Source organism: Narcine bancroftii, chromosome 2 (assembly GCF_036971445.1).
Source record: "Narcine bancroftii isolate sNarBan1 chromosome 2, sNarBan1.hap1, whole genome shotgun sequence".
NCBI lineage: Eukaryota > Metazoa > Chordata > Chondrichthyes > Torpediniformes > Narcinidae > Narcine > Narcine bancroftii.
This window is the reverse complement of record NC_091470.1, coordinates 341,853,797-341,872,743: the sequence shown is the minus strand read 5'-3', so window position 1 is coordinate 341,872,743 and position 18,947 is coordinate 341,853,797. Positions and strand designations below refer to the sequence as shown.

The 18,947-nt window shown below is 40.6% G+C and overlaps 1 protein-coding gene across 3 annotated transcripts in view; it reads left to right on the top strand.

Annotated features, from left to right (window-relative positions):
• zfat (zinc finger and AT hook domain containing) overlaps positions 1–18,947 on the top strand; it is a 194,320-nt gene that overhangs the window by 73,269 nt on the left and 102,104 nt on the right. For all 3 annotated transcript variants that reach the window (XM_069922233.1, XM_069922232.1, XM_069922234.1), the window contains one exon: positions 10,787–12,093. In XM_069922233.1, the coding sequence (XP_069778334.1) occupies positions 10,787–12,093 (1,307 nt within the window). The remainder of the gene's footprint in view (positions 1–10,786; positions 12,094–18,947) is intronic.

Below are 18,947 nucleotides of genomic sequence, written 5' to 3'. Positions count from 1 at the left end.
AGCATAAGGCTTCATGAACAGAAATACACAGGCTACACTGCAAGACGCAAACCACTAGTTGGTGAGAGAAACAGGATGGCCAGATTACAGTTTGACAAGAAGTATTTAAAAGAGCCTGCAGAATTCTGGAAAAAGGCCTTGTGTACAGATGAGACGAAGATTCACCTTTATCAGAGTGATGGCAAGAACAAAGTGTAGAGGTGTAAAGGAACTGCCAAAGATCCAAAGCATACCACCTCATCTGTGAAACATGTTGGTGGGAATATTATGGTCTGGACGTGTATGGTTACCATAGGTACTGGCACACCTATATTCATTGATGATGTAATTGCTGATAGCAGTAGCAAAATGAATTCTGAGGTGTATAGAAACATCTGCTCAAGTTTGAGCAAATACATCCAAACCTATTGGATGATGCTTCATCCAACAGCAAGACAGTGATCCCAAACATACTGCCAAAGCAACAAAGGAGTTTTTCAAAGCTAAAATCTGGAAACTTCTTGAATGGGCAAGTCAGTCACCCGATCTAAATCCAAATGAGCATGCCTTCTGTATGTTGAAGAAAAAACTTAAGGGGACTAGCCCCTGAAACAAGCAAGAGCTGAAGATGGCTGCAGTAGAGGCCTGGCAGAGCATCACCAGAGAAGGTACTCAGCACTTGGTGATGTCTATGAATCACAGACTTCCAACAGTCAGTGCATGCAAGGGATATGACTCCTTTAATATACCCACCATTGCTCTGTCCCAAACATTATACTGCTCTGAAATGAGGGGACTGTGTATAAAAGTGCTATAATTTCTACATGGACAAACCAAAATATACAAAAATAACCTTAAATAAAATCTGAAATATGCACTTTAATCACATGTCAACTGTTTGATTACAAATTTAAAACTGTGGAGCAGAGGGGCAAATAGAGGAAAAAAAGTGTCTTTATCCGAAACATTATGGAGGGCACTCTAGATGTTTTGGGCCTGAGCCCTTCCTCAAGGTGTGAGCAGAAAGCAGGCAAGGGGCCTAGATTAAAAAAGATGGTGAAAAGCAAGTATGGGAGGGGGAGGTGTACAGACGATAAACAGAAGTTGTTAATTGGATATGATTAGCGGGCAGGAGAGGAAAGGTGAGAACTGATAGGGAAGGGGGGGGTAGGTTCGGCAAATGATAACGAGTATATTTGTCATACACATTGCACCATCCGTATATGCATCAAAATTCTTACTCGCAGCAGATGAACGGGTACTTGTAAAGTAAACTGTGGTAGTAAACTAATTTTATTAAGTTAGAGAAGACAACAAATACAGAAGATAGATAATAAATAGTCACAGTAATTCTAGTGCAAACAAAAAGGACTTACAGTAGAGGAGACAGCCCTTTTGTGCCGGTGGAGATGTCCATGGTTAGTGTTCCAAGGGGAGGTTCAAGAGATTGAGAGGTGGTTGTTTTCATTCTTCTGTCCAAAGGTAACAGAGAGAAGAGATCTGCAGCAAAACATAATAATATTAGACAAACTCAGAGAAGATTTGATGCAGTAAAGTTGTCCTCAATAGCATCCGGAGATTATACTAAAATTGGGAAACTGACCCACAGATTAGTTGATCATTAAACTGATAGAAACATAGAAGATAGGAGCAGGAGTAGGTCAAAATAAGAACAAAATAAGATAAATCTAACACCAAAAACTTGAAATTTGACTAGGAAGTTTTTTCCAAAATTCCAAAATGTTTTCAACCTGTGACATCAGTTCCGAAAAAAAACTTTTGGATTACTGAGGATTCTGATTGTTTTGGATATCGTCATTTAAATGAAAATTTTCGGAGGCCAAATGGTGTCATTTCGGCTTCAAAATTTTTCAGATAAACTAGGATTTCTGATTTTTCTGAACAGATGTCACTTCAGGGTCCAAAAATTTTGGATAACTAAGGATTTCTGATAATCCAATTTTGGATAATCAGACTTGTACTGTATATTAAAATATTGCCATTCTCATCTAGGATGCAGTGCAATGCTTCCGGAACCCCTCCATGGTTCTCCTGTTCTCATTCGAAGAATACCTGGACTCCAATTATGCACAGAAAATTTCATGTTAATTGCTATTCTTTTGTATTGTGTAATTAATCTGTATTCTGCCACTTGGAAGAAGATGCACTGAGAATAGCAAAGCCACTTAATGCACTCTGGTTGAAGGCTATAATGCACATCACCGTGAGGGTATGGGTAACACTACTTACCAGGCTGAGCTGTCAGGTTGGGTTTAGGGGGAAAAGAGACAATTTTATATTTTGAAGTCTACTTGTAGATGCAGTCATTATGGCAAGTTTGGTAGAAGTGACCACTGCACAAACTTTGTTTAGAAACAGTCTGCTATGTCCTGTTTTTTTCGTTATGGAACACTCATATACTGTTGCATAATGTCAGCATTGTGCTGCATTGAATAGATTAAAAACAGGTCAGACAACTCAAACTGTGCATCCGTTTATGTATATGTTGTGGGCCACCAATGACACCAAAATTGCATTCCATCTCTACAGTTCATGGCTCAATAATTAGTACCTCATTTAGTCTATGTTCATTGTAGATAATCAGATGTTACAGTTAAATAACAGTACCATCAAAGGCAGCTACTCTTCAATAATCTGCACGCAGACACCTGTTTATTTCAGACAGGATTTGAACTCAAGGGGAAATGAGGGAAAGTGGGCAACTTTGTATCCAACAGATCAGAAGATGGTGTGGTTGTTGGAGGTCAATCAATTCCCTTAACATTGCTCAGAGCAATGACCCAAGCCCAAATGTTTTTAGCTGTTTGTTGAGTAGCATTCCTTCCATCTGAAAGTCAGAAATATAGTTAATGCAGCACTGCAGCAACTTGCTTTGGCTTTTTCACCATTAGTTGCCAAATCCAGAATGACTCCCGTTCAAAAGGTTGTCAACAGGCGCATGTTAACAGGATGACCAGCAAGTACCCCTCCTGACTTTGAATTAGATTGTCTATCCCAGGGATTCCCTACCTGGGGTACATGTACCCCCCCCACCCCCAGGTGGTACATTTGCACTTTTCAGTGGGTACAATGGGTCTGAGGGAATAACCACTACTGCACAATACATGGTGTTGTAATCTGCAGTCAGATTACACAATGTCGTATTTTTTTTTTAATCCTTAATTTTTAGGGGTACATGAGAACCTATAAAAATGCCCGTGGGGTACAGAGGAACAAAAAGGTTGGGAACCCCAGGTCTATCCCTTATTACCATTATTCCAAAATCCTGGAATGAGCATTGCAATAGTGCTCACTTTTCATGAATGAATAAGAGAATAAGAGAATAAGAGAAGAATTTATGTGTGTTCGCTGATGGATTGGATTGCCCTAAATTCAATCCACTACAAATTACTGGCCCTGGAGCCTGCCTGTCCTCAGCAGACTGTTATGAATATGGATGGTATGCCAGGCTAGCAGGTCATACTAGAAAGGTATCCCATGGGGTGGCATGGGCTTTGTACTATAAATAGGCTTCAGGCTTTTGGAAACTTTAAAATGTCACCGATTGTCAACAACATTTAAAAACCACGTGTGTTCAAGATTTTAAAGATTAGAAGAAAAAATTCAAAAGTAAAAGTTATTTTAAAAATTACTTAACCTACTAGAAAATAATTACCTTATTTGATGGCAATCAAGGCCCACTTTTTTTCCCAAAAAATGGCTCAAAAATATTCCCCAGGTCTTATATATGAAGTTGAAATTAAGGTGATAATGGTAGTGGTGAGTAACACTGAAGTGATCATTGTTGCTGCGTGGCTCACTAGCATCTATCGTTGGGAACTGGTGACGGGCTGTCAGAGGGAGCGGGGCGGTGGGATCAGTATGGGTCCTCGTGGAGGGCTGTCAGGAGACTCTGCCGGCGGCCCGCTATCAGTCCCCGCACTGGTCCTGCTGCCCGGCTCCCCCCTAACAGCCCATCACCAGACCCCACACTGATCCCACCATCCTGCTTCCCACTTGACAGCCCGCCACCAGTTTCCCCCCCCCACCCCTGGGAGAGAATGGGGCAGTGGGACCAGTTCAGAGACTGACAATGGGCCACCAGCGGGACCAGTGCGGGGACCGACAGCTAGCCCCAGGAAGAGTCTCCCGATGGCCCATCACCAGCCCCTACACTGATCCCACTGCCCCGCTCCCCCCACCACCAGTCCCCAATGATAGATGGCACTGGTGCCAGTCAGTCAGACCTCCACAATGATCACTGTCAACATTACTCACCATTAAATATTTACCTATAAATACAGTAAAATAAATTCTTAATCTTTTCTTTGGCTTGGCTTCGCGGACGAAGATTTATGGAGGGGGTAAAAAGTCCACGTCAGCTGCAGGCTCGTTTGTGGCTGACAAGTCCGATGCGGGACAGGCAGACACGATTGCAGCGGTTGCAAGGGAAAATTGGTTGGTTGGGGTTGGGTGTTGGGTTTTTCCTCCTTTGCCTTTTGTCAGTGAGGTGGGCTCTGCGGTCTTCTTCAAAGAAGGTTGCTGCCCGCCAAACTGTGAGGCGCCAAGATGCGCGGTTTGAGGCGTTATCAGCCCACTGGCGGTGGTCAATGTGGCAGGCACCAAGAGATTTCTTTAGGCAGTCCTTGTACCTTTTCTTTGGTGCACCTCTGTCACGGTGGCCAGTGGAGAGCTCGCCATATAATACGATCTTGGGAAGGCGATGGTCCTCCATTCTGGAGACGTGACCCATCCAGCGCAGCTGGATCTTCAGCAGCGTGGACTCGATGCTGTCGACCTCTGCCATCTCGAGTACCTCGACGTTAGGGGTGTAAGCGCTCCAATGGATGTTGAGGATGGAGCGGAGACAACGCTGGTGGAAGCGTTCTAGGTGCCGTAGGTGGTGCCGGTAGAGGACCCATGATTCGGAGCCGAACAGGAGTGTGGGTATGACAACGGCTCTGTATACGCTTATCTTTGTGAGGTTTTTCAGTTGGTTGTTAATATTCCCTGCTGAAATGGGCGGAGGGGTCGTATATGCCATCAAATACACTCCCATCCATGTACCTGTCCAAGTTCTTCTTAAATGTTAAAAATGATCCCACATTCACCACTTCAGCTAAAAGCTTGTTCCACACTCCCATCACTTTCTGTGTGAAGAAGTTCCCCTTCATGATTCCCCTAAACTTTTCCCATTTCACTTGTAACCCATGTCGTTTGGTTTGTATCTCATCTACCCTCAGTGGAAAAAGCCTATCTACAATTATTCTGTCTATCCCCCTCATAATTTTAAATGCCTCTTTCAAATTTCCCCTCATTCTCCTTCATTCCAGGGAATAACTTGTAACTCAGTTCCTGAAGTCCAGGCAGCATCCTAGTAAATCTTGTCTGCATTCTTTCTATCTTATTGATATCTTTCCTTTTTTTAAAAAAACTTTATTAATTCATTCAAAAAACAAATAATATATGACATATACAGCACTTAAACATGAACATTTTTCTTATATATATTAAAATAAGAAAAAAAAAGATCCCCTCCCCTTCAGCCAACTCTCCTAAGGAGAGCCATAAAAAAAAAGAAAGAATATTTTTTTAAAAGTTAAATATACATATTAAAATCTAATCAATATAAATTGAAATGTAAATATTCTGAGTATGACAGCCACTTATTAATTTAAAAATTATAATTATCATGCAAAACATAGTATTTTTTCCATTATTAAACAATATTTCATCTCATTATGCCATCTATTAATATCAATCATATTTGTATCTTTTCACGTACTAGCAATACATTTTTTCGCTACGGATAAAGCTAAATATACAAAAGCAAGCTGAAGCTTATCTAATCCCAAGCCTTTCAGAGGTTGCAAACTACCCAATAAAAATACTGTTGCATCTAAAACTATTTAAATTTTATACAGATATTCTAAAAACGATTGAATTTTCTTCCAAAAAGATTGTATATGTATACATGACCAAACAGCATGAAAAAACGTTCCAACCGTATCACCACATCTAAAACACAAATCTGATTCATTTAAAGCATATTTTTAAAAAATTTTCAGGTGTCAAATATAATTGATGTAAAAAATTGTAATTAATCATTGCATAATGTGCATTTATCAATCTAGTTACACTATCATAACAAATATCTAACCAATCCTCTTCAGAAAAAGTAAAACCAGTATCCGCTTCCCATTTAATTTTAGATCTATCCCAACCCTTTTTATCCATACCATCCTGTAATATTTGATACATAAATGAAATATAACCCTTCTCTGGTAAGAGAAGTCTCAAATTTAGTCATTTTAGGTAAAATCATATCTCTACCAAACATACATTTTACGAAAGATCGAATTTGATAATAAAGAAATAAAGAATTCTTATCAATACCAATATCTTCCCTCATCTGATTAAAAGATAAAAACTTGCCCTCTTTAAAACAATCTCCCAAATTCTTCACACCTTTAAATCTCCAATACAATAAACTTTGATTATGTATTGAAAAAGAAATGTTAATTATTATACAACGGAGTCAAAGCCAATAATTTACCCCTAGAACCTATCATTTTATTTTTATTTATCCATAACTTCATTAAATGTTTTAGTATAGGCACATTATATTGTTGTAATAAATTCATATTCCACCTAAACAAAAATTGATGTATTTCAAATTCAGAAATACTTGACATCTCAATTTTAGCCCAACTAGGAGGCCGTACCAAATCCATCAATGAACGAATAAATTTAAGTTGGGTTGCCTCATAATAATTTTGAAAATATGGTAAACGTAATCCCCCTAACTCATATTTCCAAGTTAATTTATTCAAAGCTACTCTCAAAAATTTACCCCTCCATAAAAACTCCCTAACCATTTTTTTAAATCTTGAAAAAAAAATTTATCAAGTAAATACGGAATGGATTGAAACAAATATTGTATACGCGGAAAGATATTCATCTTAATTGTATATATCCTTCCCATTAAATTAATAGGTAAATCTTTCCATTTAATCAAATCAGTTTTAATTTTTTTCATTAATGGAGCATAATTTAATTTATATAAAGATTTATAATTAACATTCAAAATTATACCCAGATATTTAATTCGGTCAGTCCACTTCAAATTAATAATATTTTTATAAACTGAATAATCTCCTTTACTTACCGGTAATATTTCACTTTTTTCCCAATTAACTTTATATCCAGAAAGACATCCATATTGTACTAAACATTCCTTCAAATGCAGAAGTGACTGAGCTGGATTTGTTAAATACACCAATACGTCATCAGCAAATAAATTAATTTTATACTCCTCATCTAAAACTTTCATACCATGTATCTGTGTATTTTGTCTTATCAACCATGCTAAAGGTTCAATCACTAACACAAACAAAGCTGGTGATAAAGGACAACCTTGACGAGTTGATTGAGTTAACTTAAAAGATTCCGAAATCAAACCATTCGTCAATACTCTAGCTACCGGTTTACTATATAGAGCCCTAATCCAATCAATAAAAGAAGGACCAAACTTAAATTTCTCTAAAACATTCAACTCTATCAAATGCTTTTTCTGCATCTAAGGATATCACCATCGGATGATCTAAAAATTGTCGAAATCTATTAATCACTCGCAAAATATTATCTGAAGCATATCTATTCTTTATAAAACCTGTTTGATCAATATGAATCAACTTGGTAAAAATTTAGCCAATCTATTCACTAATATTTTAGCTATTATTTTATCATCTACATTTAACAACGAAATTGGTCTATCTGAAGATACCTTCAAAGGATCTCTATCTTTTTTAGGAATTACTGTAATTAAAGCACTAGAACAAGACTCAGGTAAATCAGAGTGTTCTCCATCTTGACGTAATACATCCCCATCATAAAAAATTTATAAAATTCAACTGAAAATCCATCATCACCAGGCAATTTACCATTTGGCATTTCCATCATAGCCATTTTAATTTCTGAATCAGTAAATGGTTCTTCTAACTCCTGTATATCTCCATCCTCTAATATCGGTAAATTCAACTGTGATTTAAAAAAATCAATTGATCCAGTTTCCTGTATTCCTTCAGATGTATATAACATTTTATAAAATGAATAAAATCTCACAAGTAATAAGAGAATTCCGTCTAACAGCATTAGTAGTCCTTGATATCTGTTCTTTCTTTAATTGCCACGCCATTACCTTGTGTGCTTTCTCTCACCATTCATAATACCGTATTGATATCTTTCCTGTAGTTAAGTGACCAAAGCTGTACACCATAATTCAAACTTGGCCTCACCAATATCCTATATAACTTTAACTTAACATTCCAACTTCTGTACTCAATATTTTGATATGTGAAGGCCAATATTCCAAAAGGTCTCTTCACAACCCTATCCACCTATGACATCACTTCCATGTATAATCTCCTGAATCTGATCCTTCATTCATTGAGGTTGTGACTGAACCTTTGTCTCAAGTCCATTTTGCCACTGACCCTCTGGTTTTTGCATCTGCTATATTTTTGAAAATCCACAGTTCTCTTGAGGAAAAGGAATTCAAAGACTTTCAACTCATAAAGTAATATTACTTGACCATTGTTCTAAATGACGAACCCATTTTCCAGAGATATTTGGCTCCTAATTCTTAACTTTTCAACAGCATGAAACAACTTCCCTGAAACTACCTTGTAAAGTTCTCTCAGAAAAGTATATGCCTCAGGTTTGAGCTATTTTCTTTAAGACATTCATTCATAGCTGAAATAGCCACTCTCCACTAGAGCTCCGACTGGAGCTGCTTTATTATTTGTGTCTAGGTTGGAAAGGGGAAATCTGCCATTATCTCTTGTGTTCCAATATCTGGCGAGTAAGTTTTGCTGGGGCATAAAACATTTGAGAACAAGGCTAGACTCTGTTGTAATGCTTGTCTCTGTCGCTGGAGGGTGAGCAACACTTGCTCATTAGATTTCCAAATCATTCGGGGTATGTACAAAATGCTTAACTTCTCTGAAATTGTAGTTGAGAGGCTTTGGTTCAGAGATGTCAGTGACTAGGAAAATAAATCCCACCTGTGCTCCCTTTTTTATGGCCTGAACTCTTGGATTGGCTGGAATATTGAAGAGGGCTCCCTGAATAATGCAGATACTGAAGGAATTTCTAGGTACTGTACTTGGTATTGATTTTCTGGCATAGAACTTCAATCCACAGTACTCTGAACAAATAAGACAAAATTAAAGGGTGAATTATCAAAACAATTAATGAGGGCAGGGCTGTGGCATTATAAAATTGACTTTAGTAAGGACTTTGACACGGTCCTGTTTGGCAGACTAAATCAAATAGGATCCAAATTGAGCTGGCAATTGGATTCAAAATTGGCTTAGTGGAGGGAGACAGAGGGAGGTAGTGAAGAATTGCTTTTCTGATTGAAGGCCTATGACCAGTGGTGTGCCTTAGGGGACATGGTACAGGGACCACTATTGATTGTTAACAATATTGCTGTCCTAATCATTTATATAGATACAGCAGAAGGGCAAAAATCCAGACTGCTCAGGAAATGGATTGGTCCAGATTTTCGGCTTATCTGGATTCTTGGGCAGTACTTTTAAGATTAAAATTTAAAGAGGAATAAAGTAGAGTTATGCGATAAATTTTGATAGTTTATACATAAGCAAATACAGCATGCTTAATTTATCAAAATGAGTGGTTTTAAAGAAAAATAAAATCAACACTTGATTTTAAAGAAAGTGTGGTGGCTTGTTACTTTGTGTATCTGTGGTGTAAGCTCGCACACAAAAACCCAGTAAATGAAAAAAGTGTGAGAGTTTTCAAAAAGTCTAGATATTCAAATGGCCCAGATTTCTGCCATCCAGATTTTAGGACCTGTTATAGATGACACCAAAAATAATGATGTAGTGGACAATGAGAAAGAATATCTAAGTTTAAAACAGGAAATATTTGACAAGGTGGGCCATGGAGTGGCAAATGGAATTTAACTCCAACAAGTGTGAGGCACTGTACTTGGTGAGTCAAGCTGGGGTAGGACTTGCACAGTAAATGGCAGGGCCCTAGAGAATGTTTTAGATCAGAGACATGTGCATAGTTCCATGAAAGTAGTGATTCAGGTGGATAGGGTGGTGAAAAAGACTTTTGGCATACTCGCCTTCCTTGGGCCAGGTATTTGGAGCCACAGGGTAGAACTGTATTAGACAGAGGCAAGATCATGCTTGGAATATTGTGTGCAGTCTCTCCGCTCAGTTACAAGGAGGAGAGCAATAATTTGGAAGGATGCAGAGGAGATTCACCAGGGATATTGCTGGGACTGGATACTTTGAGTTACAGAGAATTTTGATAGCTAGATCCATATTCCCTCTAACATAGGAGGCTGAGGGGCGAACACAGACTTGTATAAAATCAAGAGGGACGTGGATAAAGTGAATGCTCAGAGTAAACAATTCTAAAATTAGAGGGCATAGGTCGAAGGTGAGTTTGGAGAGATTTAAACAAGACCCTAAGAGCAAGTTTTTCACTTGGAGGGTTGTCCAAATATGGAGTGAGCTGCCAGAGCAAGCAGGTACCCTTGCAATGTTCAAACGGTATTTGGACAGGAAAGACTGAGCAGGATCTGGACCAAATGCGGGCAAATGAAATCAGCCCAGAATACCAACTGGGTTGGTGTGGGCAAGTTTGGTTGAAGGCCTGTAGGGTGCTGTGTGACTCCATAGCACTATCAGTATTGTAAACACAATATTCTGCCAATGTAAGATTCTGCATCCAGACTGAAAACTCTCAAGATAATTTTTCTCTTTTTCAGACAAGGGACAACCCAGCTAAAGATATTTACCTGTGAATATTGCAATAAAGTATTTAAATTTAAGCACTCACTTCAAGCTCACCTCAGAATTCATACCAATGAGAAGCCTTATAAATGTTTGGAGTGTGACTATGCAAGCACCATCAAGGCCAACCTAATAGTTCACATGCGCAAGCACACAGGGGAAAAATTCAGCTGTGACTACTGTGCCTTTACTTGTCTCAGCAAAGGCCACCTGAAAGTGCACATTGAACGGGTACACAAAAAGATCAAGCAGCATTGCCGCTTTTGCAAAAAAAAATACTCCGACATCAAGAACCTCCTCAAACACATCCGGGAGAGCCACGACATGGACGAGGAGAAAGTCAAGGAGGTCTACGATGAACTGCGCCTGTTGACTAGGGAGGGAAAACGACAGCTGCTCTATGACTGCCATGTGTGTGAGCGCAAGTTTAAAAATGAATCGGACCGTGACCGGCACATGTTAGTCCACGGCGATGACCGTCCATTTGCTTGTGAGCTCTGCGATCATGGAGCCACGAAGTACCACTCACTGGAAACACACGTCCGCAAGCATAAATTTATCTATATTTGTTCTGAGTGTACAAAGAAGTTTGTCAGCTCGGTCAAGTTAAAGACTCATGTCAAGGAAGCTCACAGTAACTTGGGAGAGGATTTGGTATTTAATAACTCCATTAATCAGAGCTTCTACCTCTTGGAACCAGGAGGTGACATTCAACCTGAAGCGTTGGAGGACTCGGCTGAGAGTACAGGCTTCAGTGGCTCTGACCAAGATCCACAAAGGCATCAAGTTCTTATAGGACTTGAAAATGAAGGAGCACACATTCCTTTAGAGAGTCTTACTCAGCGTGAAGTTGTTCTCGGCAACCCTTCATTTCATACTGAGACAATCCAACATAATGCAGTTACTTTGGATGAAAGCAAAATACCTTTGACAAATGAGCAAAGATCCTTGGAAAGATGTGGAGAGGAAGTTTTACCATCTTTGCCAGTTAGCAATGATGCTCTAGTCAATTCTGAAAATACGCAAACGAACCACATGTCTAATTCTGCGGACCAAGAGGATGCAGACTCCATCAAAGAGATCCAAAATGAAGACCCATTTGAAATGGTTCAGTCTGATGATGGTGGTAAAGAAATTCCTTCATCAACAGAAGCTCAAAAAGGTGATGTTGACTTTGGAGCTTTCCAGCAAATTCTTGACAGCTTACAGAAGAGACAACTGAATGTCAGTCTGTATGAAAAGATCAGGAAAGTCTATGGGGATCTGGAATGTGGATACTGTGGTAAGCAATAGTCCATCTTAGCATTGTTACATTTATTGCTTAATTATTATTTAATTCTGAAGTAGAAAATTGGAATCACCTATGATGTGATCTTTAAATAGGTGTATGATCACAATAAACTATTCTGTTTTGGGATGCAGAGAACCATTTATGCTGATCCACATCTCGATTTTCTTGTGCAGTACACAAAAGTGCTGGAGAAGCTCAGCAGGTCATGTTGTGTCCATAGAAAGCCAAGAGGCAGTCAATATTTGAGGTCTGAGCCCTTCTTCAAGTACGGCATAAATCAGGCAGACACCCGAATAATGTCCTTACTGTTGCAGCAGCAAGTGCAAGAGTGTTCAGTGAAAAGATCTCCCAACCAGCATCCAGTCTCCCCTGAAGGAGAGGAGGCTGCATTGTTGAGCAGCTTCATCTTCTTTTATTTGGGTGTCTGCCTGATTTTCGGCACCCCTGATGGGATCAGGCCCGAAACATCTAGTGTCTTTAGCTCTCTGTGGATGTTGCGCAACCTGCTGAATTTTTCCAGCACTTTTGGGTACTGAACTAGGCCTCAGCATCTGCAGGTTTCTTGTACTGTTGAGTAGATTTAGGACAGAGATGAGGAAAAATAGTTTTTTCCCAGAGAGTAGTGAATGGTTGGAATTCTCTAACCAGGGAAGTGGTTGAGGCTGCCTCATTAAACATATTTAAAATTCGGTTAGATAAATTTCTACATGATAGAGGAATTAGGGGATATGGGGAGAAGGCAGGTAGGTGGAGTTAGGTCATAAATTAGATTAGCCATGATCGTATTGAATGGCGGAGCAGGCTCGATGGGCCATTTTTGGCCTACTCCTGTTCCTACTTCCTATGTTCCTATGTTCCTGAACTATTTGTTTTGTTGACCCTTGGATGCTTAGAATGTGTGATTTGGAAGCCAGAAGTCCTACTTGCTGTTTCACCCTTTGGGTGACTGATGGGAAGATTGCACTGTCTGAGCTCTGATATTCAGCCTTTAGTTTGCAGCCACTCAGTAGCAGACTATTCCATTACCAGTAAAGTTCTCTAAACCAGATAGATTTTTTTTTCGGTTTCTTTTATTCCCCATTGCTTATGCAACCAATCATTTTGATCCTGATCCACACTCCCGGTAATATTGGGTGGGATACAAAACTTTGGAACTTTAATTTTCAGAGAAAAGCTCTGGACATTCAGCTATTTCAAAATGTCAGAAGGTGCTAACGTCAATAGATTGGTCGGCAAACTCATCAAAATAATCAGAAGTGAATATTAACCCCTTTCTTTTGATCTTACCCAATAATGGTGTCAGGTTATTACTTATTAAAGCTTCCTAAACATTTTTCGTGCCAATAAAATAAACATTGGCGTTTTTCCTGATCTTTGATCCATTGTGAACATTGTAAGAATTGGCACCTTCTTTTCAGGTGAGGTGCTTGATTGATAGGTGTGTTTTGTTTTAATTCTTTAGCTACCAGTGACAAACAATTACAGCTAAGTTTGGGTACAATGCTCTAAAGCCCATTGTTGAATAGCCTTTGAATCTGCTAATAATAGTGACTTTTATCCATGTTGCTCTTCCAGGGCAATAGTCAATTGAAATATCGGAGTAGTGCCTTGCAGATCAGATGAAATATAGATGTTCTCTACTTGAACTTGAGTTTTTAATTTATTTACAATGTTTCAAAATTAAAGAACAGTTTTGGCATTCTATAATTCACATGGGAAAATTTTATTAAATTAATTTGACTAATACTTAAATAGGATCCACTCAATCTTGACGCTGCTTCTTAATTTGTCTTCCTTCCCTTGGTGTCGGGTTGTGCCCTTACTGTTTTCTTTCTTATCTAGCCCTACCTTGAAAGCCACAGTTCAGGCTAATTATTGTTTGGAATATTTCACTGCATTTAATATTATTTCATATTTTAATAAAATTAGCCCTGAGAAATAGATGCCCCATTTGCAAGGCATTCATTTCACTCCTTAAAATATCTTTTTCTTTGGCTTGGCTTCGCGGACGAAGATTTATGGAGGGGGTAAAAAGTCCACGTCAGCTGCAGGCTCGTTTGTGGCTGACCAGTCCGATGCGGGACAGGCAGACACGATTGCAGCGGTTGCAAGGGAAAATTGGTTGGTTGGGGTTGGGTGTTGGGTTTTTCCTCCTTTGCCTTTTGTCAGTGAGGTGGGCTCTGCGGTCTTCTTCAAAGGAGGCTGCTGCCCGCCAAACTGTGAGGCGCCAAGATGCACGGTTTGAGGCGTTATCAGCCCACTGGCGGTGGTCAATGTGGCAGGCACCAAGAGATTTCTTTAGGCAGTCCTTGTACCTTTTCTTTGGTGCACCTCTGTCACGGTGGCCAGTGGAGAGCTCGCCATATAATACGATCTTGGGAAGGCGATGGTCCTCCATTCTGGAGACGTGACCCATCCAGCGCAGCTGGATCTTCAGCAGCGTGGACTCGATGCTGTCGACCTCTGCCATCTCGAGTACCTCGACGTTAGGGGTGTGAGCGCTCCAATGGATGTTGAGGATGGAGCGGAGACAACGCTGGTGGAAGCGTTCTAGGAGCCGTAGGTGGTGCCGGTAGAGGACCCATGATTCGGAGCCGAACAGGAGTGTGGGTATGACAACGGCTCTGTATACGCTTATCTTTGTGAGGTTTTTCAGTTGGTTGTTTTTCCAGACTCTTTTGTGTAGTCTTCCAAAGGCGCTATTTGCCTTGGCGAGTCTGTTGTCTATCTCATTGTCGATCCTTGCATCTGATGAAATGGTGCAGCCGAGATAGGTAAACTGGTTGACCGTTTTGAGTTTTGTGTGCCCGATGGAGATGTGGGGGGGCTGGTAGTCATGGTGGGGAGCTGGCTGATGGAGGACCTCAGTTTTCTTCAGGCTGACTTCCAGGCCAAACATTTTGGCAGTTTCCGCAAAGCAGGACGTCAAGCGCTGAAGAGCTGGCTCTGAATGGGCAAACCTGCATAAAATGCATTCCTTTCATTTGTGAAAATTGCAAATGGAGGAATTGTGTGCATTAAGCATTTCTCTGTTACTATCACCAACAGTAATTCCAGTGCTTGGCCTTTTGTAACAAGACAGAAATTGACTTTCTGAAATGCAGTAAATGCTAAATGCATAACTAATTTGGATCACCATTTGAAGAAGTCATTAATGTTTTCAAATCTTGGAATTGATACATATATTTAAAAAAAACAATTTCAGTGTTAGAAAAGACAATCAAAACTAGGAAAAAAGTCTGCAGATTAGATTGCCAAGCATTTTATTTAAAAAATGACGAAAGAATGGGGAAAATTAAGGCACAAAGAAAACATTCCATGTTTTGCCTATCACATGGTAGTATGTAAAATAGGAAAATAGCTCATTCATATATATAGATATATATATATATATATATATATATATAATCTCTCTGAGGGAAAAAAAGGTCGAAAAAGCTACCTGTTGACATTTTTAGCAAATATTTGAGAGGTAAAGCCTAAGTGCTAACCTCTGCCACAAAGCCCCATTCAGTTGATGAATCACTGGATCAAAGCCAGCCACTTTTAATGTCTCTGTTCAAACAAGACGAAAGTGATATAAATATAGTGTGACAGATTATGTTATATTTTATATTGTACATAGATATATTTTAAAGGAGATAAGTTGGGGCAGGGTTTTAGTGCAGGTCACATACAAACATTTCAGAACAGATCTCACTTAAAATACTGGAGCTCTGCTCAAGCTAGACAGGACAGCCCTGAAGGCCTTTGCAAAAGCTTTGGGGAGTGCCCAAGAGACTTCACTAATGGATTGTTGCTTTGAAAAGCAACGGATGAAGGACCTTGGAGGATTAGGTTCGGAGCCACAGGCTGTCTGAGTGCAGTTTGCTCTTCTAAGAGGGTCATGTGGTTTTGCAAGCAGAGGGAGTAAAACAGGCTTTTCTCTGAGAGGAAGCGAGACAGAGAGAGAGAGAGAAAATTCATTTCCACAGTCAGCAGCAGCAGCTGGACTAGAACAGAACAAGCTGGCAAGCTTGTGGAACAAGCCCATTTTAAAGATGGGTCGTGAGTACTTAGATCAGCCTGGTCCAAGCCCTTGTGGTCCATACAAGAGGAGAGGACTGACTGCCTAATGTTTCATTTGAAATAAGAGAAACAAAAAGGAATTCTGTGGTGACCTGAAAGAAAGTGGTTATCATCTGGAGAACCCTGATGGGCACGTTTCTTCAGCAAGACACTGATGTGGCTGATTAGAAGGGATCAGTTTGTGTCCAGCAAACAAATCTCTCTCTGAAAACCAACAAGAACCTTCCTGAGCGGTAACCATTACCTTCAAGCACCAAAGCCTGGTGAAGATTCATAAATGTTAAATTCTGTGCACAGTCTAAGAATTGCCTGCAACCAGTGAACTTGGAGGAATGAGAAGTGAGATTGGACTGTGAATCAAAGAACTTTTCTAAACTTACACACACATGCCGTGCATTTAGAACTAGAAGGGGGTTAAGTTAGGTTAGTTAAGTTAATAGTAATGTTAAAGTTTGATCCTGTTTTCACGTTTAAAGAAAATTATAAGAAACTTTTGTTTAAGTAACCACTTGTCTTGGTGAATATCTATTGCTGCTGGGTTTTAGGGTCCTCTGGGCTCGTAACAATAGTAAAAACACAAAATTCTGGAGGAACTCAGCTGGTCTTTGTAGAGTCCATAGGAGACAAAGATACATTGCCAACATTTTGGGCTTGAGCCCTTCTTCGAGGAACAACCAGAATGAGCCAGAAGCAGGAAATCTCAGAATTCAGACAATGCTGGTCGGGGGAGGAATCCAGACCAACAAAAGGTATTAATTTGATACGATAAGGGACAAGGTAAAAATTTATCATGTTTGTGCAAAAGGAGACAGAATGGAGAGAAAGAGCTGGGGGAAGGTGCTAGGGGCGGAAGATGAAGTTTAACAAAAGCCAGAGAAGTTGATATTAATGCATCCAGTTGGAGGGTCCCCAGTTTGATGATGAGTTGTTGTTTATCCAATTTGTAAGTGGTCTCAGGCAGTGCATGAGACATTTGATGAGCACCTCAGCTCTGTCACCACAATAGCTTGGATCTCCCAGTGGCCACCCATTTCAATTCCCCATCCCATTCTTTTGTCGATATGTCTATCCATAATCTCAAGCACTGCCACACTGAGACCAGTGGGATCTGTGGTCCATAAAAGTGACCACACAAGAAGATGGTGAATGGTATTCTTCCCTTCATTGATCAGACATTGAATAGAAAAGTAAGGAAGTCATGTCACAGCTATACAAAAAGTTTGGTTAGTCTACATTTGGAGTATTGTTTGCTGTTCCAGTCACCCTATTACAGGAAGGCTGTAGAGGCTTCAGAAAGGATACTGAAGACAGTTACCAGAACGCTTATTACAAACTGCTGTAGGAACTCAGCAGGTCAAGCATCATTAGTAGGAGAAAAAGAAAGGATTCTTCTGAAGAGTTTTGGACTGAAATGTTGACCATTCTTTTCTTCCCTTTGATGTTGCTCTAGTCCAGTGATTTTCAAACGTTTTCTTTCCACTCACATACCACCTGAAGTATTCCCTATACCATCAGTGCTCTGTGATTAGTAAGGGATTGCTTAAGGTGGTATGTGGGTGGAAAGAAAAAGTTTGAAAACCACTGTTTTAATTGTACCTAATTGGCTCGTTATGTACACAGTTTCATAATTCCAAAGGACATGGGCCAAAGACAATTTTTCCCAAGCAAAATATTTCAGTGACAATTGGCCCTAGAGCAGTGATTCTCAACCTTCCCTTCCCACTCACATCCCACCTGAAGAAATCCCTTACTAATCTCAGAACACATGGCATAGGGAATACTTAAAGTGGTATGTGAGTTGAAAGAAAAAGGTTGAGAACCACTTCTCCAGTCAATTGTGTTAGGCTTCAGATTCCAGCATTTGTGTGTTACCAGGATGCTGACTGAAATAGAGGGTATTACTGATAAGGGCACATTGGAAAACTTGGGTTGTTTTCTCTGGAGCATTTGAGGTTACGGGGAGACCTGATAGAAGTTTATAAAATTATGGAAGGTATCGATGGGGTAGACAATCAGGATCTTTTTCCCAAGATGAAATGTAACATACTGGAGAAGTTTAAAGATGCGTTAAGCAAATGTTTTAACATAAGCCGCTTTCAGGTGGCCAGAAACCTGACTGTAAAGCTGTCTTTTCTACCCCAATGCGGCTGCCGGGTGGTCACCTGAAAGTGGAGAACCCGGCCAGGAGGAGCATTTACCTAACCCTCCTCTTGTAAGTATATTCTGCAGCTCGGAGAATCCCCCATTGCACCTGAAAGCAGCACCAGGCAAAGCCTTTCAGGTGCCTAACAGGGGGCGGACTGATGACAGTCAGCTGACGACCCAACTCCCTGCTGCCTGACAGACCCCAGGTGCGGGACTACAGGGCTGGAGAGGACGGCTCAGGACTACGGGGCTGGGGCAGCCAGCACGGGACTACAGGGCTGGGGTGGCTGAGGACTGGCATGACGGCAGCTCCAGCCCTGTAGTCCCGCACCGACCACTCCAGCCCCATTGTCCTGCTCCGGCCGCCCCAGCCCTGTAGTCCCACGCCAGCCGCCTCAGTCCCGTAGTCCCACACTGGCCACTCCAGCCCTGTAGTCCCGCACCAGGGGGGTGTCAGCAGTGGGGAGGCGGGCTGTCAGGCAGCGGGGAGACGAGCTGTCAGACGGCTGCCCCTACCCTGACTCAGGAGCCAGCGTTCGCTCTGCGGGCATCTCTCCCTGCTGCGGACCTTTCAGGTGGCAGAACACCGCCTTCAGCGCTGCCACCTGAACGTCCCTTTGCAGGCACCCACA